This window comes from Cydia fagiglandana, chromosome 19 (assembly GCF_963556715.1).
Source record: "Cydia fagiglandana chromosome 19, ilCydFagi1.1, whole genome shotgun sequence".
NCBI lineage: Eukaryota > Metazoa > Arthropoda > Insecta > Lepidoptera > Tortricidae > Cydia > Cydia fagiglandana.
The window spans coordinates 8,979,627-9,007,481 of record NC_085950.1 but is presented as its reverse complement, the minus strand read 5'-3'; the positions used below and the strand labels follow the sequence as shown (position 1 = coordinate 9,007,481).

The 27,855-nt window shown below is 38.4% G+C and overlaps 3 protein-coding genes across 3 annotated transcripts; all 3 read right to left on the bottom strand.

Moving 5' to 3' along the window:
- Positions 1–2,233: 2,233 nt before the first annotated feature.
- LOC134673778 (coiled-coil domain-containing protein 103) lies at positions 2,234–4,924 on the bottom strand. The gene is made up of 2 exons (XM_063531804.1): positions 4,777–4,924; positions 2,234–2,361 (listed from the first exon to the last, which is right to left on the bottom strand). The coding sequence occupies exons 1-2, from the start codon at positions 4,917–4,919 to the stop codon at positions 2,250–2,252; spliced, it is 255 nt and encodes an 84-aa protein (XP_063387874.1). The 5' UTR covers positions 4,920–4,924; the 3' UTR covers positions 2,234–2,249.
- Positions 4,925–20,999: 16,075 nt separating this feature from the next.
- On the bottom strand, positions 21,000–22,218 carry LOC134673714 (uncharacterized). The gene has a single exon (XM_063531714.1). It carries the CDS (start codon positions 22,178–22,180, stop codon positions 21,011–21,013), a length of 1,170 nt encoding a protein of 389 aa, XP_063387784.1. The 5' UTR covers positions 22,181–22,218; the 3' UTR covers positions 21,000–21,010.
- A 1,922-nt stretch (positions 22,219–24,140) lies between these two features.
- LOC134674215 (uncharacterized) lies at positions 24,141–26,669 on the bottom strand. The gene is made up of 2 exons (XM_063532274.1): positions 25,719–26,669; positions 24,141–24,362 (listed from the first exon to the last, which is right to left on the bottom strand). The coding sequence occupies exons 1-2, from the start codon at positions 26,667–26,669 to the stop codon at positions 24,141–24,143; spliced, it is 1,173 nt and encodes a 390-aa protein (XP_063388344.1).
- Between the last annotated feature and the right edge of the window lie 1,186 nt (positions 26,670–27,855).

The window sequence follows — 27,855 nt, the reverse complement described above, 5'->3', positions numbered from 1 at the left end:
GCAGAAGATTAATAAACATAGTTACTTACAATATGATTGAACTAAAGTTCCTTTTCATTTTCTTTTGACTGCTAGAGTTGAACAAGAAAAGTCTGCAACGATTTTGATAGCACACGTAGTGCAAGTGTTATTTTAAACCTCAAACTTCTGTGAATTTATGACGTATAAATAATACTACTTTTGATAGCACACGTAGTGTAACGTGTGCTATCAAAATCGTTACAGATTTATCTTGCTCTAACCCTATTACACATCCTTGCGAGTATGTGCTACAGGATCGAAAGCATTAGTGTAAGGCCTGGCCGCTTAGCCAAGACGCCAATCGCTTAAGCTCCGTAGCGATCGAAACGCAACTGTCACTGTCACACTAATATGGAAGAGTGATAGAGAGACATCATGCTTTTCGTTGTCGAAGCGATAGCGATTGTAACCTTGGCTAGGCCGGCTGATTGGACGCTCGAGTTGAGCGTGCAGCGGGGCGGGGCGTGCGGCGTGCATGTTAAACAAATGCAAACGTATAGGAGCGACCTTATTGCACGCTGCTCATATCACTTGTGAGCCCGACGCCACGCTGCACGCCCCGCCGAACGCTCCGCTTCGAGCGTCCACTCAGGCCTTACACTTAAGCCTCCTCCACACTCGTGCGCGAATCGCGGCGCGAAGCCGCGAACGCGAGTGTGGCGTCGATTTTCGCGGACAGCGAAATCGACTCCACACTCGCGTTCGCGGCTTCGCCCGCGATTCACGCGCATAGTCTGGAGGGGGCTTTAGAATTGATTTAGACGACGCGCGAACTCGCATGCGATTTTAGTTACATTGCGGACTGTTGGTTACGTCCAATTCAACCGACCGATCAAAAACCGCAATGTAATGAAACTCGCACGTGACTTCTCGCACCGTCTACATGAGCCCTTACAGAAAACACTAAAAAATTAAGATTTTAAGAATATTTGTTAATATTTTTTTTCTCTCGTTTATTATAACCTAATCAACATAATTTAAGCTATTTCTATTTCGTTTCGAGCCGGCCGCGACTTGGTTCCATCCTCGCGGTCTCTTTTGCTTGTAGTCGGTCTTTCCTAGAGGCCTCGAGTGCGCTGCGGTCCCTCGAGTCCTGGAACAATTTAACAATTTGATAAGTTTTATCTCAAGCTTTTATGCAGGGCTCGGAACCTGTGTTTTTTTTAAATCCCAAAATTTTTAGTTATTGTACGCTCTTTACATGACACGACTGACGGCGCGATTCGGGAAATGAATTAGACATTCACTAGATATGAAATAGTAACGATATGTGACGTTCTGCGACAAAGAGTACCCTATGGTGGTTGGCGCTTACGCTATTATTAAGGCCGCTCCATCAATATTATTGCGGCCATAAGGTACCTTTTTCCGTGGAACGTCACATATCGTTACTATTTCATATCTAGTGAATGTCGAATTGTGAATGGACAGGTTAGATCTTAAACATATCGTTATCGTATGTTGGTGATGTCTAAAAGATGTCTAATGGATGTCTATATCATGGATTTAGGTAACAATTTCGTATTAATAAATCGTCCCATTAAAAATGAAATAATAAACCAAAGAAAGAAAAATAATACCAGTATTTTTTGTATGAAGAAAAAGCCGGTTCCGAGCCTTGCTTTTATGGCTAACTATACTTTTTAACCGACTTCCAAATCTCAAAATAAGATTCATTTCTATTTCTGTCTAGCTATCACGATCACGAGATACAGCCTGGTGACAGACAGACGGACAGTGGAGTCTTAGTGATAGCAGGCGTCTCACTCCGCGATTTCGTTGCTTTGCTACAGGTACATCCGTTCGGCCCCAATTTTGGGGTTTGCCATAAGCCGCGCGTGGCGCTGTCGCCACCTAGCGACCATATCTGTGTTGATCGTAACAGACGCGTTTTGGTAAAGAGTGAATCTTCTGTACTTAGTACTATTATTTATTCTGTGGTAATAGGTCCTTTGGGTACGGAACCCTAAAAACTGATAATAATACGACCCACCTAATGATTTTGTATGAGAACAATAAGAAAGTGAGATTTTAGAATAAAATATTTTTTTTTTCCTTTTATTATGATAGATATCAACATATACTTGGTCAAGCAAGTCTTGTCAGTAGAAAAAGGCACGAAATTCAAATTTTCTATGAGACGATATCCCTTCGCGCCTACATTTTTCAAATTTGCCGCCTTTTTTTACTGACAAGATCTGCTTGACCAGATATAATTTAAGCCATTTCTATTCCGTTTCACGCTTCGGCCCGGCAGCGAACTGGTTCCATCCTCTCGGCCTCTTCTGCTTGTAGTCGGCCTTCTCTAGAGGCCTCAAGTGGGCTGCGGCCACGCGGTCCCTGAAACAAATTAGGTAAGTACTTGAGCGGCTACCGCGAAAACCGAAATTCGCAAATTGCGGGGATCTTTCTCTTTTACTCCAACGAAGGCGTAATTAGAGTGACAGAGAAAAATCCCCGCAATTTGCGAACTTCTATTTTCGCGGTTATAGCCTTGATATTACTCTGGCACGGCTATTTTGTCAGTAGAAAAAGGCAGAAAATTAAAAAAAACCGGACAAGTGCGAGTCGGACTTGCCCGCCGAGGGTTCCGTACTTTTTAGTAGGGATTTGTTGTTATAGCGGCAACAGAAATACATTATCTGTGAAAATTTCAACTGTTCCGTGATAGCTTCACATGAGATACAGTGTGGTGACCACCTGGTGACAGATAGACAGTGAAGTCTTAGTAATAGGGTCCAGTTTTTACCCTTTGGGTGCGGAGCCCTAAAACTGTAGGCGAGGACACCATAGAACATTACAATTGCGCCACTTTTTCTACTGTCAAGTTGGGTGTGACTGAGTATGTATAACTTAGCATTAACCTCTAGCCGCCCATACGTCAAACCTTGCCAAGCAAAATTAAATTTTATTTTGTCAACACAAAGTTCAAATTAGAATGGAACATTAGACCTTTTTATAGGTCTCTGGGTGGCTAGAGGTTAAAATCATTTAATTTGTCTCTAAAAGAGTTTATTCGAAGCTGCAAGCGTGAGCTCCGATGAATCAGCGAGTGGTTTTCGTGGCCCTCTACTACGTATAGTAAGACAGTTTATGTTTTTCAGAGAGAGAAATTGAGACTATCACGCGTATTCGGGAAACGAGATAATCACAAGATCTAGAAACGATATAGAGATCAACTAGATTTACATTAGATATCGACTAGATGTGACTTGGATATCTAAGTCATAACTTGTCGAAATCGTTCAAGAGGGCCTCCAGAATCGCGGAAACGTCAAATTTGACACATTTATCTTACAAATATCTTTAAATTATCCATATCGTAACTTGTTGAGGTCTAGTAGAGATCTAATACATTTTCAGAATCGAGCCGTATATATAAAGAAGTTGTGTTTGTTAACACTCGTGGCTCTGTGAACTAAACCTAGCGATTAACTTAAAAATGTGAAACAACTTACTTCATTGAGTTATTCTCACAGCGAACTTACAATAGTTTTGAGTGCCATAGCCTTCTAAGGCCCAGCCATACAAATGAAAAATCCAGAATTTGCCACTGAAATTTGAACCTTTAGTGCAGGGAATAGAGTTGATTTTGGTTTTGTTTGAAAATTGAACGAAACAAAACAAATGCGACTCTGTTCCGATTGAATATGATTCAAATTTCATCGAACTGAATAAGTACTATAAGTAGGACCTTGGGCGTTAGGAGGATAGACCTTACTGGCGCTAAGTCCATTATGCCAATTTCCGCTATTTTGTACTTTTCTCAAAAAACGAAAGACAGAAAAATCTATTTAGCTACCGAACTTTTTTATAAAATTTCACGGGGATCGGTTGAAAATTTGGTAGATGTATTTTATAAAATTGTTGATTGTATATTGTTATTATTTTTGTTTGTATGTAAATTCAATGTTGTAAAAGTGAAAACTTGTAAAAGTGCCCTTGTGGCCTATTTGCTGAATAAATGTTGAACTTTTGAAGTTTTGTCACAATGAGGAAGCGTGTAATATCATGCCTATTTAAAGTTTATTGCAATTTTGCTTTCAACAAATTTGCAATGTTATAAGTTCAGGCGACAAAAGACTGGTTTGCCAGACTATAGTTTTGCTACAACGGTGAAACACACTATTAAATCATAACCATCTTCGTCGTAGTCGAGTAAAACAGCAGACTCTGAATTGTATTACAGCTTTTTAAGCTACATAAAAGCACAAAAGATACTTTACACGAAGCATAAGCGCCTTCTTTGTGAAACTAATGGCTGTAGTCTCCGAGATGTGCTCGAGATTCTATTCGAGATGCGCTGTGATATGACTGCTTGCGGCTTTTTTGTTCGAAATTAATACTAGCTCTTATAGTTTGTTTAATTGAAAGGGTTAGTGACAAAAGTGTGAAACGAAAGATATTAAATTAATATTGAAGATTGATTAAGACCATGAAAGGACGCAAGTGCCACGAAGATTGTAGGTACCTTTTTTACCCTACAACCGCAAGGAGGTTTACCATGCCAGTATTCTGTCGGCCTCTCATAGGCCTCTGTGAAATACTTACCTAAACTCCTCGTTAATCATAGACGTCATAGTAGTGTGTAAGGCATCGCATTTAACATAGTTACCGTGTCGGCCTCACGTAGGCCCCCGGTCAAAACCTACCCAAACTCCTCTTAAACCTAAACAGTGTGCTTGCCGTCACATTTCACGTCATTGCTCAAGCAGTATTCTGTCGGCCTCGCGTAGGCCTCCGTTTAAAACTTACGCAAACTCCTCATAGGTCTTGGCGGTATGTATAGCGTCGCATTTCACATCGTTGACTTGCCAGTAGTGCCTGTCGGCCTCCACACACCCCCGAAGCTGGCCCTCCATAGCAGCGAAGTCATCAACTCCCAAAGGCTTGTCCATCCTTTTAATTAAATAGAGAAATAAGGGGCTGTCCATAAATTACGTCATCGATTTTTGACGATTTTTTACCCCTCCCCCCCTTATAATCATCCAAAAATCATGCTTCAAATGACCCCATTTCCTCCTACTTCATGCTACCGTCATCCGATGCCCAGACCCCCCCCCCCCCTAAATTGAAATGACGTAATTTATGAATAGCCCCTAAGTACTACATATTATCATTTTGCTAAATTATTTATTTACATGAAGCTAGGTAATTAATTTATTCATAAACATTACTGGTTGGTTTTTATTATTGGTTTATTATCATTTTGAAATTAATACTAAGTTAAGTATAATACGACATAGTATAAACTGTAAGGCCAAGCGCGCACCACAATTTTAATTTTTGCGACACGATTTTAGAATCGCGCTGTAATATATCGCAGAAAATCCACTACGCGCACTGCGATGAAAAAGTCGACGATTTGTTCATTCGTACCAGTCACTTGTCGTGAAACGTGTGTTCTTATACACCGTGTTTTTTTTGATTTCCGTTATTTTCAAAGGTGCATTCCTGAGCTTAAATCAAGTAACTTTCTCAAAGACATCGATATTATAATTAACTCCATTTCGGAGATAATCAATAATTTATTTTTTTCTTATAAGGCCTCTACAAGCGTGTACACTTGTCTTAGGGCCGGTTTACATATTGATTAGTGTTTAGAATGAGCTCAAACATTTGCTACTAAACTTAAGTACAATCTCGGTCGATTAATGTTCGAAATGACATTGATATGTCATAGATTTCAATTGTTTGGTTGAGTTAAATGTAATGCCCGTGTTACAACAACGCTATATGCTAAATTTAATTACTTTTTAAAGTTATTTTTTTTGAAAAAAAAAAAACAAAAAAAAATTTTTTTTTTTTCAAACTTATCTATGCCATTTAGTTATCTTAAACGTACTTAACCATACACCGAAGTTAACGGAATTCAATAAAAACACGGTGTATACAACAAAGGTGATCTCTTTCTATTTCCATAATTAAACGGTCAACATCTAGCGTCTCATCTTGTGGTTCCATTGGAGAAGCAGAAGGCCTACCGCGAACCACGTTCGACGTGTTGCCTCTCTGTCGCACTTGTAAATTCCTACGTAAGTGTGACGGGGAGGCAACACTTCGAACGTGGTTCGCGGTAGGCCTTCAGGTTCCGATATGTTGACGCTTGGAGAGCGAAATGCCGACTGAGGTCCGGGGTGCAATTTTATTATCGCAGTGCGCGCGGGGCCATACAACTCCGTATGCTGCAATTCACTTTGCGACAATCGCCTCGCGAGCAGTCGCGGAAAAATGTGACAAATCACAATTTTAAAATCGCTGCGATTTTTTTGTCGCATATGCGCGCACTGCCTAAGTTTATACTGACCCCCACACTAGGCATAAGCCTGTCCCGTGAGGGAAAACATTAAGTACGATTTACTTAACGGTAGGTATTACATAAGCTACTATTGCACCATGTTGAACAGAAAAATAAAGTAGAATAAGGAAATTAATTTATAAGAGAAACATATAAATTAATTTCCTTATTCTACTTTATTTTTCTGTTCAACATGGTGCAATAGTAGCTTATGTATAAGAGAATCATATAAATTAATGTATTTGTGTGTATAAGAGAATCATATAAATTAATTTCCTTATTCTACTTTATTTTTCTGTTCAACACGGTGCAATGTGTATATAGGCTTAATGCTTGTTATGTAGTGGACGTGACTGCTAAAGATGGCGCCCGGGCGCGCCCCCATGGCCTGACTACAGAGGGGCTACCGCGAAAACCGAAATGCTCACATTGCGGGGATCTTTCTCTTTTACTCCAATGAAGGCGTAATTAGAGTGACAGAGAAAATGTCCTGCAATTTGCTAACTTCGATTTTCGCGGTTATAGCCCACGGATGCGGTAGTACTATTAGTTATTCTGTGACGGATGTAGGATCCTACATCCGTCGGATCTATCATCATCTATCGGATCGGACAATGTAGAAACGCTCTTAGGTACATTTTTAAATCGCACTCTGTATGTTTATTTAGCTGCCTTATATGTTTACTTTTAATTTCCGACGTATCAACTCAACGCGGGTCATGGCCTCAGGGCCACGAAAGGAGGGTAAATAGATATCGTATTTGCTTGAGGCGTATTCAGAAATTGATATCGAATTGGTATAATGTTTTAAGGACGGCGAGGCAGACTGTTTTTCACGTTGTCTCGACTTTTTATTTATTTATACTAGCGACCCGCCCCAGCTTCGCACGGGTTAGCAAATTATACACCTAAACCTTCCTCAAGAATCACTCTATTGATAGGTGAAAACCGCATGAAAATCCGTTCAGTAGTTTTTGAGTTTATCGTGAACAAACACACAAACGGACGCGGCGGAGGACTTTGTTTTATAAGGTGTTGTGATTATTCATATTTTTTATTGCACAATAAAAATAAGTTCAAATGGCGGACTTAAATTCCTTAAGGGCATTCGCTACTAGTCAACCATAGGGCAAAACAGACATTCTCTAATCTACTTTTAAAATCCTAATACCTAAGAATAAACTGACCAAGTACGTGACAGACTCGCGCCTCCAAAGTTCCAATGTAAATGAGTACAAAATTATACTACCTCGCGAACATAGCTTAAAACTAAATAAATGTATGGTTGACTCCGCCATTTTAAAAAAGTCTAGAAAGTAGAAACTGAATCAACAAAAAAAACTATTTAATTGTTGAACCTGCTCACAGAAGTTCACGAAAATCGGTTGAGAATTGCGACCTGTATAGAGAAAATCCGGACACACGAATGCATTTTTGACCAAGCTGAAACGGAGATCATCGGTAGCGATCGGTCAAAAAACAAACATTAGGTTCTCATATGATATTATCAGCCATAAACATAGGTAATTTTATAGCATTTTCGGTGCAGCGAAATGGTGTTTTCGAAATTGGTATAGGTAAACAATTTCAACCCAAATGATTAATTAGCGTTAATTACGTTAATAATAACTTTAATTTCCCATTTCAGTTGGAATTATCTATACCAATTACCGTTAACACCACTCCGCTACATCAAAAAAGCTATAAAAATTACGATGTCTGGATATCAGCGAAATGATATACATGGAAGTATTCTGTCCGCTCAATTATGACCCAACGCAAACTACCCCGCGATAGGCGGTACTTACAAACTGCTCGATTGGCAATCTCAGTACGCGACCGAGATGACAGTCAGTGACAAATGGCTAAATTGATTTATAAAAACAACGTTTTTGTAATAAAATTATATTCATGTGTCGTGAAGTGGTGCAGAAGTTATTTTAGTTCATACCAAGGACAATGGAATCACTTTTCACTTGTAGTAAACAGATAGCTTCAGTAAAATTTGGAAAAAACATGACGATTTGTTTTCAATACTACCGTGCTAAGCTAAAACGTAACAACTGCATACGACTTTCATAACAACATACGACTTTTTAAATTGCGAGGATAATAGGGATGGTGTTATGCCAAATGAAGTAGACTATTTTATTAACTTTATTTTATTGGTTTAGGTATTTTCTATATAATTATAAATAAATTCCTTCTTACAGATTTGTATTTTACTTTTTTATTTCATGAGATGGAGCTATAAAAAAACTACTTAGTTATTTCAAATTAATAATCAAATTTGGTATTGCCATTTTACATTACTTTCCATTCAGATTCCCACAAGATGCTATTCGCAGAGAACTATGGAAAAAAGCGTCCAATTAGAGAGACATGAAATTGAGTGGATGCCTGGCAAGATATCTAGAATGGTGTACTTTCGTTTGGGCCAAATACATTTCGCCAAATTTCACTTCCCAACAAACTTATCGCAATAGTTTCATTTCCCAAAGAAACCTTTAGCAAAGTTACACTTCGCATATAATTTATTTGGTCAAATTATCATTTGGCATGATTTTACTTTGTCAAATGTTATTAGGACAAAAACTTATTTAGCAAACGTTTTTTATTGTCTAATATTATATTCCAAAAAGACATGCTGCGCCGACCCCAAGTGAATGGAACAAGGGCAAGAGAATGATGATTATATTACAATGAAGTATTTGAACAAATTAAATTATAATTATAATTATTTATTATTTTTCAGTTGATGATTATATTCCAAAAAGATGTTTGGTCAAAATTGTCACTTCGCAAATTTGACAAATAAGCATATCTATTTAAAGTAATTTTTGTTATGTTAATATAGGTACGTTAAATTCTACGTAATTTGGGTGGGTTGGGTTAGGTTTGAACTGCGATCCTCACAAAACGGAACCACTATCAGAAAAGTGGGTTAGATTAGTAGAACTGTGACCCTCACAAAATCGAAATGCTATTAGAAATGTGGGTTAGGTTAGAACTGCCGTCCATACAGAAACGAAATACTGTGTACTAGAAAAAGGTCATCGAAGTGGATTAATTAATTTAATAGAATAACGAGATGTAAAAAAAAATGCATGTCATTTTAGACTAAAATGTACATATACAACATAGTTTGGGATGTGATACTTTGGGAAACGTTTTTGGGCCATTCGTTAGTAAACCATCTAGAATATGTTCTATTCATGAGATATAACCCGTGAGATAATCATACCCGGTCTCCTATATGTGGATACATTTTTCCTATCATGCTTTCACTGAATTAATTTAACAAATGCACACAGAAAAGAGCGGCAAATTTAGAAAAAGTAAGCGCGCGAACGGCTGTGGTCCCATATAAAATTTTCATTTTGCACCTTTTTCTACTGACAAACTTGCTTGACCGGCTATATACATATAAAATATTCTGAACTGAAAGTGGGGATTTATTGTGACTCCGCCTGTTCAAATATTTTTGACCCGATTCTTGTACCCATGTAAATTTTGCAGACTGTATAGCCAGTCCGATTTCTAAGATCAAGTTCGCCATACATTTACTGTGGCGTACTTGATCTTAGAAAAACGGACAGACTATACCTGAACGTGACTTCGCACTGCCATACAGATAGATAATAAAATATACAAAATACTTATTATAGCGGAATACATTTATACAACAATGATATATATTTACTTATGTTGAGTTTCTGTCATGTCATAACAACATTTTAACTAGTTATCTTTTAATCTGCATTAAATTATTATACGTGAATTATTTGACTGGTTCTTCACTGTATGGCATAAACCTATCCCTGTCCAAGTCATATTCTAATCAAATATGAACCGCGAACTCTAAGCGGCCAGTACGTACAGCAAGAAGGTTATTAGCGGATTAATGTCGCTGATTGGTAGTTATTGACATTATATGCATTTCATCTACACTTAGCTATGTACCATTAGAGTAATAAAGATGACTCTTATTTTGTTAACCAGCTTTGATTACAGGCTCTGTAAACGCGTCGTCCTATTTGAATGTAGGCGTAATTGTGTGTGTGTGCTAATTTCGCCGTGTGCCTGCTACACTGCCACATCTCAAAAAACCGTTTTTTCGAGAAATCGCGTCTCAAAGTTGGGAGAGTATAGTTCAGGGTGTTTAATAGGATCTTACTCCTTTAGTTTTAGGTCTATGAATTTAAAATTTAGCTTTTTTTACTCGGAATGATATAACCCTCCTTATGACCACGCCACGTTTTAAAAGAAATGTATATTTTTTAAGACACAAGGCCCGAAAGACAGGTATTTAGAGTTGTAGCCGTATTGCAGAAACGTTTTTTAAAGATTTTGAGATGCGGCCAAATTTAAACACAAAATTATTGGATAAAGGTTACCATGCAAATATAAATAAAAACACCAAAATAGTTTAAATCCCTTTATTTTTACCCGACTACGGCAACGCAAAAGGAGGATTATGATTTTGATCGGTATATATGTGGGTATGTATGTATGTATGTATGTTCATTTGTTCCCTCATAACTTCTAAAGTACACATTATAATTTGACAAACGATATGTCACTCGAATTATCTTAATCGTCCGCTGGTTATAGGCTATATTAAGTCACAAAAAAATGAACAAGGCGCCCTCTAGAGGTCATAAAATCACGAACGAAAAAAATAAAAATAAGTAATGATTACGTGATGTATATCATTTGAAAGAGCTCAATTAGCACATTTCAAATATATAAATATTGTTAGCTTTTGCAACCGGCTTTGCTTGCATGCACCCGATGAAACATTAATGTATCGGGTAGGTAATTCGAACTAGGTACGAATCTACAAGCGCTCTGGATTCTATCCGCGTAGTACCCGACTACGGCGATACAAGAAGGTATTTGCAAAATAAATTTGTTTGGCCGCTATAAACATAGTGTTTTTTTAATGACCTGCAATATTTTATAACGTGAATAGGTATAGAAGTCCAGATCAGCCAAAATGTATGAAACAGCCGTACAAGAGACGTACGGGCACGCTGTACGTGTTCCAAAGCCGGGCGTCTTCGGCGCCCTCATACACAAAGCGGCGCTCTTATACTAAAAGAATCGGGCGTAGCCCGACGTACGAAGCTCGCCGTACGCGTTCCAGAGCCGGGCGCCGAAGGCGCCCTCATACCAAAAGAGTCGGGCGTAGCCCGACGTACGAAGCTCGCTGTACGCGTTCCAAAGCCGGGCGCCTTCGGCGCCCTCATACTAGAAGAGTCGGGCGTAGCCCGACGTACGCGGTGCGCTGCAAGCGGTCCAAAGCCAGGCGACTTCGACTTTCTCATACTAAAAGTGTCGACATACGTGGCACGCTGGACGCTTACCAAATCCGGGCAAATGCATGAAACAGCCGTACAAGAGACGTACGGGCACGCTGTATGTGTTCCAATGCCGGGCGCCTTCGGCGCCCTCATACTCAACGCGTCGGGCGCAGCCCGTCGTCGTACGAGGCGCGCTGTAAGCGTTCAAAGCCGGGCGCCTTGGGCGCTATTATACTAAAAGAGTCGGGCGTAGCCCGACGTACAAAGCTCGCTGTACGCGTTCCAAAGCCGGGCGCCTTTGGCGCCCCCATACTAAAAGAGTCAGGTGTAGCCCGACGTACAAGACACGCTCTACGCGTTCCAAAGCCGGGCGCCTTTGGCGCCCTCACCCTCATACTAAAAGAGTCAGGCGTAGCCCGACGTACAATACACGCTCTAGGCGTTCCAAAGCCGGGCGCCTTCGGCGCCCTCATATTAATAGAGTCGGGCGTAGCCCGACGTAGGAGGCGCACTGTACACGTTCCAAAGCTGGGCGCCGAAAGCGCCTCCATGCCAAAGGATGGCGCAGCCCGATATATGTGGCGCTCTGCGTGCATTTCTGTACTGGGGATGCCCTCGAAAAAGTAATATAAAGTGACTTCGAATAGTTAGTAACGAATTCATGACCCCAAAATTAATTAAATAAAAAATAAGTTCGAAAACTAAAACCCGACTACTACAAATCGCGCTCTAAAAGTATGAAACAAGATAGAATTCTTATCTGAAGTTATCAAACAGGAAATATTATAAATGTTATAATTTTTTTAATAAAAAAATACAACGTAATATAATTTACTACATTATTTATATTTTTACAGAGATTCAGAGGATAGCTGTGGTCGTATGCCACTTTACCTTAAAGTTTATAATCGTGGCATACGACCATGCACGGCGATCCTTTGAATATCTCTGTAAATATATCAAAAATGTAGTAAATTTTATTACGTTGTATTTTTTTATTAAAAAAATTGTAACATTTATAATATTTCCTGTTTGATAACTTCAGATAAGAATTCTATCTTGTTTCATACTTTTTAGAGCGCGATTTGCAGTAGTCGGGTTTTAGTTTTTGAACTTATATCAACTTTGATAGGAACAAGATCACTGTACGCGATAATAATAATATGTGTAACTCAGCTAATTATTATTTTCTAGGACGCAACTCAAAAGCTTCATTTAAAACGTGTGCTATATAGCCACAACTCAAAAGTGGCTGTATTGCAGGGAATTGTCTGACAATTTATGGTCAAATTCATAAGGCCACTTGTGAGAAAAAGGCTCTTAAAGACCTTTTTTGCTATGGCTCTCGAAATAAGGTCGTAAATTGAACAATTTTGAATACGAATCTGCAATAATCCAGAAAATCAAAAATTTTGAATTGTGGCCGTATAGCAGGCACACGGCGATTTGGCCCGAGAATTTGAACGGTAATGTTCCTAAAGGCGGTTTCCATCCTAAATATATGCGTTCACTGCTGGATATCACATCATATGTCACCATTATGTTATGTTATGTTATGTTATGTTATGTCATACGATATACATAGTTTACGTTTGTAAACTGTTTACGCCATGACCTTTGATCGCGAGTGACGCCCGATGTTTGTAATGACCTATCAATAACATAAATCTAAACTATTCTGGTACGCAATTTTCTTAGATTTGCTTACGTAATAGTACAATATCTGGGAGACCGAGATTTGCTCGGAAAACATAATATAAAAACTCAAAAGTGCGCGTTTTCCCAGAGTTAAGACCTAGCTAGATCGATTTATCGTCCCCTAAAACTCCCATATAGCAACTTTCATCGAAATCGTTGGAGCCATTTCCGAGATCCCCGAAATATATTATATAAATAAATAAGAATTGCTCGTTTAAAGATTAGACTACGATACAAGTGCGAAAAATAGGAAATTCGAAACTAGTGGCGATAAAAAGCACGACTAAAAAGGGAGTGTTATAAATCGACACGAGTCCCGAGTTAACTATTCGCACATGTATCGTACAACGTTTTACAGTACAGATGGCCCTATAATTTTCGACATAGTTGCGTAATGTACTAATTATTGCACTAGTGTGGTAAAGTATTACCAACATATGTACTGTAAAATACAAAAGATAATTAAAGTGTGCTAAAGGGAAGTCATCACGTACAGTCAAGGAATTTAAATTCCGACCCATTTCGTACTTTGTCACAGTGACAATCAATATGAAATCCGCTAGAGACCTCATACGGTTGTCACTGTGACAAAGTACGAAATGGGTCGGAATTTAAATTCCTTGACTGTACGTGTACTTATATGAACATTTCTTGAGTGCAGAATTTTAAGATTAGCCGACTGAAAAATACGAGAAGCTGTATTCAGGTTGGGTGATTATATCTTGTAATATAGTGTTATAAAAACAAATAATTTACGCGCGTGAAATAATGAACCTCATGCAGTTTTATCTCTTACGACACCCACGTTCTTTGAGGGGTTAGTCGTCGTACTAAATGTATGGAAGGTATTGAAGTTAATGTTTGGAATATTTATGCTTTTATTAAAAAAAGTTATTAATGTAATTTTACTCCTTGGGTAACGCACTTTCGATATCAATTTGTAGTTTTCTGATATCTGTTATATTTACGGAATTATCGCCTGGCTACACTTAACGATTACACCCTGTATAGACCAAGAAGAAACCTTCATCTAAGATTCTAATGTTACTAACTATTACTACCATGGACCTAGTATATATAGAAATACCTCATGATTACTACTATGTATTTACTATGGGATCCTATCTCATCGCATAATAATTGATTGTCATAAATCATAATGTAATGTTACGCATAAATCTCTTTTCGCATATTTTTCTCCAGCTGAAACAGAAAGTATTTTCGAAAATATATTGCATAGGTTGTGTGTTATAATTTTTCAGAAATATTACTATTTCCAGCACAATAACAATTATGCGAAATGAGTTTTATGCGTAACATTACATTAGGACAATCAATTATTATGCGACCCAATATGGACCCATTTACTATTATTACTATGTATTTTACTTACGTTTGATTTTGAACTCGATAACTGGAACTCGATAATTCGGTACAGATATATAAATATTATTTTTTCAATTAAATAAGCAAAGAAGAAACAGCTAAATACAACAGAACACAGCTCCAATTCCTCCATCCAATGACATTGAATAAAACAAGTTAAGTTACCATAGCAACGGTTGTTGATGGACTTAACTTAATGCAAGTATACTATAGACTATAGGCTATAGAGTTGCCACATGCGTGCGAATAGTCTGCAGCTGATAGCCCACGCAGTGCAAGTGTTATTTTAAACGCCAAACTTCTATGAAATTATCACGTAGAAAAGACACTTGCACTGCGTGGGCTATCAAATCCGCTGCAGACGTTTTTTGCTCCGACTACACGCTCGATGTCTTAATTGATGGTTGATACTGAGCGATAAATGTCATTTTTTTTTTCTTTTTAAGTGGTTACACGGTTTGGTCGACACAGTGACCAGCGACTGCTTTTTGTGTGAAGAGATTGGTGTCGTGGCCGAGTAAATGTCGTACGTGTCGCCATCATCAAGAAGACTTAAGATACCAACATCCCCCGTTATTCTTTTCAATAAACCCAGTATTTAGCATAAACAGTCAATACGCGGCTAAATTAAAATGCTCAGGCCGGCGCGCGCGGCACCTTAAACATTCCAATCGACGATATTGCGGACAACTATTTCATAAGACCGGATAATTGGAATTGCCGCTAACACCTCAAGCGCGTTAGGGCGGCGGCGCGCCGGCGGTCGGGACGCTAGCGACGGACGTTTCAACCGTGACTCTTAGAACATTTCTGTTTTCCTTTCCTTTTCGTCTTTGGTGGTGACATGGCCCTTTCGACCACGACACCAATCTTTTCACAAAAAAGGCAGGTCATTATGTCGACCAAACTGTGTAATTATTATGAAAAAAAAAGTAACTGGACACGTCATGGCTGTCACTTTCTGTACGAAACTATGGAGTGTAGAAGTATCTCTACCTTCCATATACGAAACAGTCTACTGATTTTTGCGGGGGAGGGGTCGCCAAATCTATCGCTATTTCTACATGATTTTTATGTAACGTACAAATAGCCATGTCAGGCCATACAAAAGTTTGCACAATTGTGCAAGTTTTCGGCAGAGGGATAAGCTCTTAAAGGCTACTCCAGTTATTAAATGCTCTAAGCCGCGCGACTTAAGATGCGCCGCAAAATTCTTGTTTTTCCTGCCCTAAAGGTGAAACATATTTTATGTTTACACTAACACATGTAATCTTTACCCTTTTTCTGCGAATAAATTTTTGTTTGTTTCGTTTTGTTACCCTTATCCTACATTATGTCGGGTCGGCACAACAGAGGCACAACATGTTTTTCTCTTCTATTCTCGTCTCTCTTTCGTCACCTCAGCACTCACTCCTTTTTTTCATGTACCACGCTAACCTACTACTCCTCATCTTCTCCGTTACCGATGCTTACTTTCATACTCAAACTTGTATGGAATTATGACGTATAAAATATCACTTGCACTTCGTGTGCTATCAAAATCGAGACTTATCTTTATGGAAGGTAGAGGTACTTCTACACTCCATACTTATCTTGGTCTAACTGCCGTTTCCGTAAGGCCGTTTACAGAGTTGCGTTTTAAACGCGCATAAGTTCGTTTATGAAAGCGCGTGTATGCGCGTATAGACGCACCTCTTGGCAAACTTAGCGAAATTGAGCGCGCGTGTAAGCGCAGAAAAAAAACGTTAATGTGTAACCGGTCTTCGAGAATCTTTTATTCCGAAGACGCGAACTTGAGATTAAAATTCTGCAATCATATTTAATTATGATTTAGCTTATTAAAAGTTCCGTCCACTTATTTGTGACCGAGATATTGCGAACTATTCTAGATGACGGGTTGCATAATAACTAAGTATATTTCCGTAAATATTCGAAATGAAAATGGCATGAGTCATACTAACATTTGATGAATCTTACAGTTTAATTCAAGTACTTAATTTATTCATTCACGCAACATGTTTTGGAGAGCGAAAGTATATTTGCAGAGTAATTGAGATAATAGGTAATATATAGTTACCCTCGTGATGGCGCGGCGCGCCATATATTTTGTTTCCTCCTAATTTCCTGCCATTTCGCCCCCTCTTATTATTGTAAACTGTATAGAACTTCATGAAAAAGGAGCTTTCCCTAACGTTTTTACCTTTTATAATACTTACTCAAGGAAATCGTAATAAACCACCTCTGCGGGTGGCCTGCGAACGTCACGGATTCCTTTAACGCGACCGGACAGTTCCCATTGCTTTACGAGCGCCGGCGATGTAACTTTAAGAAGACCCTTAGGGCCAATACAGACGGACCGCAACGCGACTGCGATGCAGTTTCCATACAAGTTGCAGTTGGGTTGCGTAGTGCGTACGTCTGTGTACTGGCCCTTAACCTCTATCAGACTATCAGAGTTTTGATCAGAGTCTAGTAATTAAAAAACCGGGCAAGTGCGAGTCGAACTCGCGCACGAAGGGTTCCGTACATAATGCAAAAAAAACAAAAACAAAAAAAAGCAAACAAAAAACGGTCACCCATCCAAGTATACTGACCACTCCCGACGTTGCTTAACTTTTGTCAAAAATCACGTTTGTTGTATGGGTGCCCCATTTAAATCTTTATTTTATTCTGTTTTTAGTATTTGTTGTTATAGCGGCAACAGAAATACATCATCTGTGAAAATTTCAACTGTCTAGCTATCACGGTTCGTGAGATACAGCCTGGTGACAGACGGACGGACGGACGGACGGACAGCGAAGTCTTAGTAATAGGGTCCCGTTTTACCCTTTGCGTACGGAACCCTAAAAAGACTGGACACCCAATACAACGCCGCAAGAGTCGTAAATATTGTTACAAGCTTTTATACAGGATGATTCATGAGACGTGAGCAGGACTAATCCTGCACACTCAGTAACTGATAATTGATCGATCACCGTCGTATTTAGGTGAAACAACCACACTTTTTCCTATTTTTTAACTTTTTGGTGAGGGCAAATTTAATTCTCTACAATCATAGTCACCCTACAATACCTAATTACTTAATAAACATAAAACCTCTAACTGTAATGACAGCATTTTGATTACGAAGAAAATAAACTGTCAAACTTGAGTGAGATACGAGTTTTCAAAAGTAATCAGACCGTGATGACAGTGATGACATTCATTTTGACACAGAATATCGGTAGTTTAGTATTCTAATTTTAGGGTGACCATGCATGTCGTAAATAAATTAACAACTTTTTTTTTTCAACACGACTAGAAAATTAACGTTAACCTCACTAATACTGATACGAAACAGTTGCTTATATTTTACGAAATGCGCAGTGTTAGTCCTGCTCACGTCTCCTGAATCACCCTGTATACATACTTTCACCTGACCGTTGTCTGTCTGTCTGTCTGTAATCAAATCTTGCAAGTTAAATTTGATCCACTTCCCGGTGGTGACCATGCAATATTATGGTGTCATCGAACTGATCTGATGATGGAGACCGGAGGTGGCCATAGGAACTCTGTGATAAAACAACGAAACCTAATTGTGTTTGGGGTTTTTAGAGTTGTCTAGATGAATATTAGTTGCCTGTGGAAAGAAAAGTACAGTCGGCGATAAAAGCTTGTACCAAAAATGAAATTTTTGCCAAAACTTATTTTTACATTTTAGTTACATATTTACGTAGGAAAACTGCCTCTTTACTGCTATATTTTAATTATTATAATTTTATTTAAATTTGTTATTAAAATTTGTGGTTAAGGGCATATTAATTAAGGGTTGAAAAACAACCAATATCGCTCGGGTTCGGTACGCATTGGGAACAGCCTAAATCTAAGATGGCGTCATGGTCAGGTGCAATCGCTATTTATTCAAAGCTTCAGTCACTGAGTTACACCGTGCAGTCGAGGTACTTTATTATTTACTTGGTTGGCGCAATGACGCAAAAATTACAAAATGAGTTTTGGCCTCCGACACACACGCCATTTTGCTAGGTCCCAGCTTTCGCCAACGCCGAGCTCCAACCATTGAGGCCATTGATACTGTTGTGACAGGTTAAATAAAAGACATAAATTCGCAAAATATAACGCCAAAATTGTGGTACGAGCGAGGAGTCAACGCAGCAGGGTGTGAATTTTTGGAAATGTAATTCTACCGTACGTTACATAAGTATAGGTGCAGCGCATGACTTGGACTCGCTACCGTCCATTGTTTTTATGTAGCTTTAATTAGAATGGTTTACACTAGATGGCATTACAAGTACCAAAGTTAACCAAAAGCAATAAAAAATAATAAGAGGTCATCCATTAATTACATCACACGGGGGTCAAGAAAATGTGACATATTGTGACATGGGGGAGGGGGAGACACAAACTTTGTGACGTCACTTTAACTTCATCAGTAACCGAAAATTTATATAAATTATTTTATTCGCTGTACATTTAAATAACAAGTTTTTAAAACGATAATCGTTTTTATTCGATTTATTTTCTTTCCTAAGCATTTTTGGGTAATAAAATTACTAATATTTATATCGTCAAAAATATTTTGATAAAATATTAATAATACTTAGGTACTTACTTAATTCGATTTGGCAATTTCGTAGAAAAAATGTGACGTCACACTAGGGGGGAGGGGTTTGCCAAATGTGACCAAGTGTGACAAGGAGGGGGAGGGGTCAAAAAACCTAGAAATTCGTGTGACGTAATTAATGGATGACCCCTAAACCTAAAGTACAGTTCACATAAAATATATGCGTCGCCTACAGATACCTATCTACTTAGGATGACCTGAACCTCTAGCGTAAACTCCATTCCATTAGATAGCGTGACGAGCGTTCGCATTTGTTTTAAGTCTTATGTCTATTTTTGTATGGAATTTTGAACAACGTGCCAAGCGGGACGTTTTGGAAACTCAAATCCCATACAAAATGAGACTTAACGCAAACGCGTACCTACTTCACATCACGCTATCGAATGAAATTTACATTAGGGGTACTGGGACGTCTTCCATTCGTTCGACCGAAATATCTTTTGACTAGCAATGCACTGAGGAGAAGTTTCTTAAGTTGCGTAACTTCTATGAAGAATATTCTCTGGAACTTAAATTTAATAAACAATCTAATCGTGTCAAGACCGACGTAGACACATGCCATTTTAAATATTTCGCGGGCGCTTTACTGTTATGTGGCGTGTAATATTATATATTACACAAAACGTTACAGTTCTCATGGGAACATTCTCACAGAGAACTTTCTAAGTTTCTTTCATGTAATTTCTTTGAAATTTCCGAGAACAATTCTGCAATTTCTGTAATTTGTACATTGCTACTTTTGACTGAGCGATCAGGGGCCAAATTCGACACGTACAACTGTCAGATTTCGCATCCACGTCAAATCAACCGTTGATTTTATTGCATACTGAGTGTTGATTCCATCAACGGTGGATAATATCATTTGGTACAAGCAAAACTCAACTCTAAACTAAGGGTGGTTCGGTTTGGTTTGCTTGTCACCCTAACTGTGGATTGTTAATGTCAAATTTTGACATTGTACGTATTCGAGAAGTTATGATTTTTCCCACATCAACGGGAGATCAACACAATACGTCAAACGTCGCTTGTCGAATAGGGGTCCTTCTTTCTTTCCTTCCCTCCTTGGTAGAGTCTGCTCGGAAAGAGAAGAATCGTGGAATGTATTGGGCCCCTACATTCCACGAATCTTCTCTTTCCGCACAGACTCTTCTTTTGTCAAAAATGGACCACAAGATTGACTTTGCCGATTTAGCATTAGGAACCGAAGTGCATTAATTGTTTAAAGTCAGACAAAAATTCAAAAGTTATAAAGACAAGAATAGAATAGAAGATTATACAAAAAAGAAAACATAGAAATGAAAAAGTACAACGGAATGGTCTCATATCCGCGTGATGTTGACGATTACCAGCGCTGATCTTTCGATGAGACCATCAGGTGAAAAATCACTGCAGTTAACAAAAATAATCAGCAATAAAGAAGAAATTTAATATAAAATTAACAAAAATAAACTTATATATAATGAATTATTAAATAAATGTAAAACTACCTGCTGAAAAAAATAAGCAACTTACATATCAAAGGATAGTTGAAGGTATATAATAACATTAAAATTACATTATTAAGGGAGTCAGAACCCACGTTGGCCTTGCAACCTTAGTTTGCGCAGACCGTCTTTCTAATAATAAAATAAATCAGTTTATCGACATGGTACGAGCTAGGCCATCCCTAAAGTCGGCGTTTCACAGCAGTCCCCACTCCACGTAGTTATTAAGTATACCATTAAAACGCTCTTTAAAAAGCGCGCTACCCTCCACCGCAACCGCGGTTGCATCTGGGTCCTTATCAAAAGCCGGGGCATTCTCTTTATCCACCAACACCACAGGCAAACACGCCACACCTATAGTTAACCCTAACATTGCACATTTTTCCAGCCGCGATTTGTACTTACTCTCCGGGTATACCTGCTCTGGGTCGACGCGTAGTCTAAGCAAGGATGCCTTCAGCTTCTCATAGTAAAGATCCAGTAATTCATGGTAGTGGACACGGCGGAATGATTCGTCCGTAGCAGTAAAAATGAAGTACATAAGATCAGCCACAGCATCTGCATCGTGAACATTCTGAAAGTCAACGACGCATAATTCTAATTTCCCATTTCTACGTCTATGCATTATGTTGCTTGGCTTGAAATCCCCGTGAATCAATACTTTGTCGTTACCTCTTCGGTAGCAATCCATGATAAGTTGAAGAAGTCTCTTCGGTGTTTTAAAGTACTTTTTAAGTTTGTATCTATGTTTTTCTGCCGAGGAGAACGCATTGGCCAGCAGTTTAGTCGACATGCTTCCAATCCAGATAACTAGTTTAGATTCGTCCAACGTTAAATATTCGTTGGCTTGTTTAAAACCCTCTGGATCGTAATGGGAGTAGGCTAGCGAAAGAGCATGAAACTGCGCCATCAATGCAATACCCGCAGACATGTATTCGAAATCCGCAGGTGTTTGTCTTTCATATTCCTCGTAACCTTGTGCAATCAAGTCTTGTATTACCAGAGTTTCGTTCAAATATTCGACGCTGCTGCCATAAAGCGTTGGCTTACGGAATCTATGCTCCATTGGAACGTTCCACATATCTTCTAGCTTCTCATATTGCTTCCATAATGTCCTGTAGAAATACAGTTCGATAGTAAATGGACAAGGAATGATTGGGCTATTCAGTCGTAATTTTTCGATCCACGCGGCAGTTTTTGCGAAAAGCTTCATTTCGGTCTTCCCTTTTGCACGAAATGTCACGTAGGAGAGAGAAGACATAATGCTGGACCCATCGCCGTCCCTTTCCGTGACCACAAAGTCGTCAAACTCATGTTCTTCTGTTATTTTCTTTAACAAGTCCTGTTTTGATAGTCTCACTTGCATTGTTGAAATTGCGACTGTGTTTTAATTTAGGTCACACTGCTATTATACTGCCATTTAGATTAATCAATCAGTCAATAAGATCAATTAATTAATCATAAATTACATCACTCTCATTTCCATTGACCTATTTATTTACGCTAACAGAAGATAATGTGGAATAGGTAGTTTATTGTTTATTAATCAAAATTAACGAACAAAGGATGCGTCCCACCATTTTATGCAATCCTTGAGCACACTTTGACCAAAGACTATTTATATGATAGACAAATATTATTAGACATAGACATATATATTTCTCGTTATATCTATCTACACAGATTTTCCATTCTTAAAAGGAGGTCGAAGGTCTTCTTTCCAGCTTGGGAAAAAATTCTTCGCATTTCTCAAACGATTCTCGTGAAATTTTGTAGGCAGGTTTCGTTTTTTGAAAAATCGCGTGGGTCTATACAGGTCACTGAGCCACTAGTTTTTTGAAGTGAAAACTTCTTTAGCGGCGCTGTGCACGTTTTGTGATGGGGAAAAATGTCATTGAGTTTTCACTGCTGCCGGCACTCCCGGAGTGCAACCCATTGTTTTTTTAAGTGGTATGTTACATAGGTACATCTAGCCAGTTACAGAGGTAGGGCACAAGAAAGTCGGCTAAACCTTTTTTTTTTAAACAGAATGAAAACATTAAATCAACATTATCCACAGAACTGTCTTAGGTACTTTAACATTTCGTTACATCATTACATCAATTACGATTGGTAGTTACTTGTCCACCGTTCTTTCATGATAACCCTATTTATTGCGCATTCGCATGCGCATATATTACACATTACATTATATAACACCATCGCGGACGTAAGTGACGTCATGAAGCCAAAGGAAACAAAAGACTACGAGGCCGCTATAGCATTCGTGACCCCAAAAGTGAAAGTAGCTGTACCATGAGTTGACACTTGACGTTTATGTTAGCGACTGCGTAAACTCGATCGCAGTCCATCTCGCTCGCACTGATGGATCGGTGCGACGGAGAGGGAATTAGATATACCCCTAACCGATTGACACAGCACCACAGAATAAATAATAGTACTACCGTACAGAAAGGAAACTTCCTACAAAACCGAAGTTTGACAGCGGTTCAGGGTCGAATCATGCACTTCTAATATATGGCACTATCCCTTTCGGCTATTTAGGGTTGTCAAAATTCAAGCCATTATCTGTGGTCGTGCATGCAAAGGGACGTCAAGTTGAGTAAACCCTAATAATTGCTCGTAGCAATGCTGAGCCGAACGGAGCCGAGTTTGCCCGAAGAGAGGAATTTCACACTGACAGCACGGTGTAAATGTCGAGTATAATGGCCAGATGGTAAATAAGACCGATGTTTAATTGATTCCTCATTATCGCTCGCAAATTGCGGGCTATTTGTTCAATACTTTCAATGGTGCAAAGATTCATTTAGTCAACAACAACTTGTACAACTTGTTTAATAATACAACAAGTCAAACTACATAAAACAAGGCAGCTTACAAATGAATAAAAAAAAATACCATTTCGAAATGGGTAAAATAAAATTTCATCCCTTTTATATGCGCTAGCAACTGATATGTTTGAAGTCGGTGCCAAGCCAATTATTTTATTTCCAAAATAAATACGCTGACGCCGTCGTTTGAAAAAAATTAAGAAATGCTTCTGAAAATATTATAGAGAGAAAAGTCGGCACCGATTTTGATAGCCCATGCAGTGTTATTTATACGTCATAATTTCATAGAAGTTTGACGTTTAAAATAACACTTGCACTGCGTGGGCTATCAATATCTCTGCAGACTTTTCTTGGTCTAACTCTAGTATCGACGATTTTTTTCTGTTGAAGTCAGTTGCTTGAAAATGTTGCTGGATATAGTTGGATAGTATCTAAGTAGATATCTCATGACGGAAAGAATTGTCGACAACAGCTCCATAGTTATGTTAACGCTCCTCACAACAGTCCCCACTCTACATAGTTATTAAGTATACCATTAAAACGCTCTTTAAAAAGAGCGTTGCCCTCCACCGCAAAATCGTCCATATCCGCATCCTCATCAAAAGCAGGGGTTTTGTCTTCATCCACCAACACCATAGGCAGTAACGCCACGCCTATAGCTAGACCCAACATTGCACTCTCTTCCACACGCAATCTATAAGTATTCTTCGAATATACCTGAAAGAAGAAACAAAATTTCCTTTAGTACCGTTTGATAACCAAGATTTCGTAACCAGCTACAGAATGGGAATCAAGATTCCCAGTTTGTAGCCGGTTACGTATTGGGCCAGCGTGTTACCGTTTGGTAACTAAATTTGGTAACTAGCTACAAAATGGGAATCTAAAATTCCCTGTATGTAGCCAGTTACGAATTGGGCCAGAGTGGTACCGTCTGGTAACTAAATTTTGTAACCGGCTACAAAATGGGAATCCAAAATTACCTGTTTGTAGCCGGTTACGTATTGGGACGGAGTTACTCGGAGGTTATTCTACCAATTCGAGGCTAGAACGGTGTACATACGAAAGCACTTCAGACTTATTGTCATTGCATACGTTTATTTTAAGTTTTACTGATAATTTCTCGCTGACTGTACATTTTATCAAAACTTGTAAATGCCAATTGTCACCACTTAAAAAGTTAGAGATGGTTTCCCAAGACCATTTTCGAGTGACAGCAAGCTGCCTTCACTGCCCCATCTTAACTTTCCACCCTGTATACAACTTAATGAGCCACTTCAAAAGTTCCATTTTGTAACCAGTTACAACGCGGGATATTTTTTCCCGTTTGGAAGCTGGTTAACTAACCGTGGCTACGAATCGGTAATTCAAAAGTCCCATTTTGTAACCAGTTACAACCCGGGATTTATTTTTCCCGTTTCGAAGCCAGTTACCAAACGTGGTTACAAATCGGTAATAGAAAAGTCCCAATTTGAAGCCAGTTACGAATTGGCATTTCTTTCCCGTTTCGAAGCTGGTTACCAATTTTTAGTTACCAAACGGTACTAAAGGCAAAATTTGAATGAAAATTAAAATAATTTAAAGTACACACCGCCATCTATCGGCGCATCGGCTAATATATGTGACCTCATGTCATGCAATCTGCATGCTAATCTGCCATGGAAGGACGCCGTATTGACCTCCAACCGCGAGAAATGGCGAGAAATTGTACAGAGCAACATCTGTCCCTGTTATTAGTAGTTGACTACTGCATTCTGCAAAGACTATAGTTCATTTTTTTGCATTAGAAAGAAGGTAAGCGATCTTGACATCTCTTTTAATTGAAAAACGCTTTTTAAAAATCAGTAACTATCACTTATGAAAGCAGAATAATATAAATGATCGTATTAGATTCATAATTGTTATATATATATTTGCCGTGACTTTTAAAACGTGTTTTTCAATTAAAAGACACTACAAGATATACCTTATTTCTAATGCTAAAAAAACGAACTATATAACGATAAAGAAGAAGAATGTTTTTCAGGGATAATTCTTTATCAGGTAAACCGATTTCAACAATTTAACATTTTATACCTGCTCTGGGTCGACGCGAAGTCTAATCAAGGATTCCTTCAGCTTCTCATAGTAAAGATCCAATAATTCATGGTAGTGAACACGACGGAATGATTCATCGGTAGCAGTAAAAATAAAGTACATAAGATCAACCACAGCGTTTGCATCGTGAACCAACTGAAAGTCAACGACACATAACTCTAATTTCCCATTTCTACGTCTATGCATCAAGTTGCTTGGCTTGAAATCCCCGTGAATCAAAACGTTGTCATTCCTCCTTCGGTAATACCCCATGAATAGTTGATGGAATCTCTTCGGTGTCTGAAAGTAGTTTTCAAGTTTTTCTCTATGTTTTTCTGCGGCCGAGAACGCATTGGCCAGCATTTTAGGTGAAACGCTTGCCAACCACATTTCTAGTTTAGATTCGTCCATGCTCAAATATTCGCTGGTTTTCTTAAAAGCTTCAGGGTCATACTGGGAGTAAGCCAAGGAAAGTGCATGAAACTGCGCAATCAAAGCGATACCCGTTGACATGTATTCAAAATCCGCAGATTTCTGTCTATCGGAATCTTCATAACCTTTTGCAACCAAGTCTTCTATTACTAGAGTTTCGTTCAGATATTCGTAGCTGGTTCCGTATAGTTTCGGTTTACGGAATCTATGCTCCTTTGGGACACTGCATATTTCTTCTAGCCTCTCGTATTGCTTCCACAATGTTTCGTAAAAGTACAGTTCGATGCTATATGGACAAAGAACAGGGTTATTCAATCGGATTTTTGCACTCCAAGCGGCAGATTTCGCAAAGAGCTTCATGTCTGTTTTCCCTTTTGCGCGGAGTGTCACGAAGGAGAGAGAGGACATGATGCTGGAGCCATCGCCGTCCCTTTCCGTGACCAGGTAGTCGTCATACTCCTGTTCTTCTGTTATCTTCTTGAACAAGTCCTGCTGAGATGCTTTCACTTTCCTTGACATTTTGATTGTGCTTTCATTTTGTTTCCACGGCTATGTACCTACAGTATGTATTTACTGCAATTTTGATATCACTAATGAATGTTTATGTTATTAATGTTATCGGTAACAGAAGAATTATGTGGATAAGCTAAATGGCTTGGCACCGACTTTAAACATATCACAATTTTATTTTAATCTTTTTGAAGTACGTTGTTTTTTTAGGATTTTATAATTCCGTTTTTAGGTTTAAGTTAATATTATGAGTTTTTGGTTGACAATAATAGTTGATGTTGGTAAATTAAATTACCTACCACAAAATATATAGCCGTACAGCGCCATCTTCTTCAGCTGTCAAAATCGGGGGCACAATTTTTCGTAAAAAAGTCTACATTTTATACAATCAAATCAATGAATCTTTGAGTAAAATGAAAATCTGTATATAGGTAGTACCTATTTTAAAATTTAAGCATAACTACTTATTCACTTGTGAATAGCAATAAATCTACGTTTGTAAAGAAAAACTCGCGACATTATTATCTCGAAATACTTTTTATCGGACATTGAATTTGAATCCTATCCACATAAAACTTTCGTCTCTTAATTGCAAATATCACTGTTCATTGAATTCATGATAACTCTTGACTGTAGTCTCAACATAGGTACAAAAAAGGTACATTTTTGTGAGAATAAGACAATAAAAAGACAAATAAATCACTTATGAACTAAATATGATATATGAATAAAACTAAATTAGAGAATTTTTGTAAGTACTTATATATATATATATACTACTTAATGACTTAATACCAATACCCACTGTGAATTTTATACGAATAGGTATATATATTTAATATATTTTTGTACTTTTAGCTATTAGGTACCTACCCATTTATATGTATATTTATTTATTCTGCAATCTGCATACTGTCAGCAGCAGAAGTTGCTAAGCGGGCGAGGTGTTCAAAATTACCATGACGCGCTCTTATTCTCTTAACAATAAAGTCGCGTCAAGATCATTTTGAATACTTCACCCGCTTAGCAACTATTGCTGCTGACTGTACATATATTATTTATGTAGGTAGGAATACCTATACTCGTATATGTACAATATTAAACAATTTTGTGATTTTTTTAAATTCTACTTTATCTGTATGACCCTACATCAACTAATCTTTCGGTTTAGTCCACGGTTGAGAGGTAGACGACT

Excerpts from the sequence above, each read along its gene's own strand:
- LOC134673714 (XM_063531714.1), bottom strand. The coding sequence starts at position 22,180 with ATGCAAGTGAGACTATCAAAACAGGACTTGTTAAAGAAAATAACAGAA.
- LOC134674215 (XM_063532274.1), bottom strand. The coding sequence starts at position 26,669 with ATGTCAAGGAAAGTGAAAGCATCTCAGCAGGACTTGTTCAAGAAGATA. Across the intron at positions 24,363-25,718 it reads TTCGCGTCGACCCAGAGCAG|GTATATTCGAAGAATACTTA; the intron begins GTATAAAATGTT and ends TTCTTCTTTCAG.
- LOC134673778 (XM_063531804.1), bottom strand. The coding sequence starts at position 4,919 with ATGGACAAGCCTTTGGGAGTTGATGACTTCGCTGCTATGGAGGGCCAG. Across the intron at positions 2,362-4,776 it reads AAGACCTATGAGGAGTTTGC|GGACCGCGTGGCCGCAGCCC; the intron begins GTAAGTTTTAAA and ends AATTTGTTTCAG.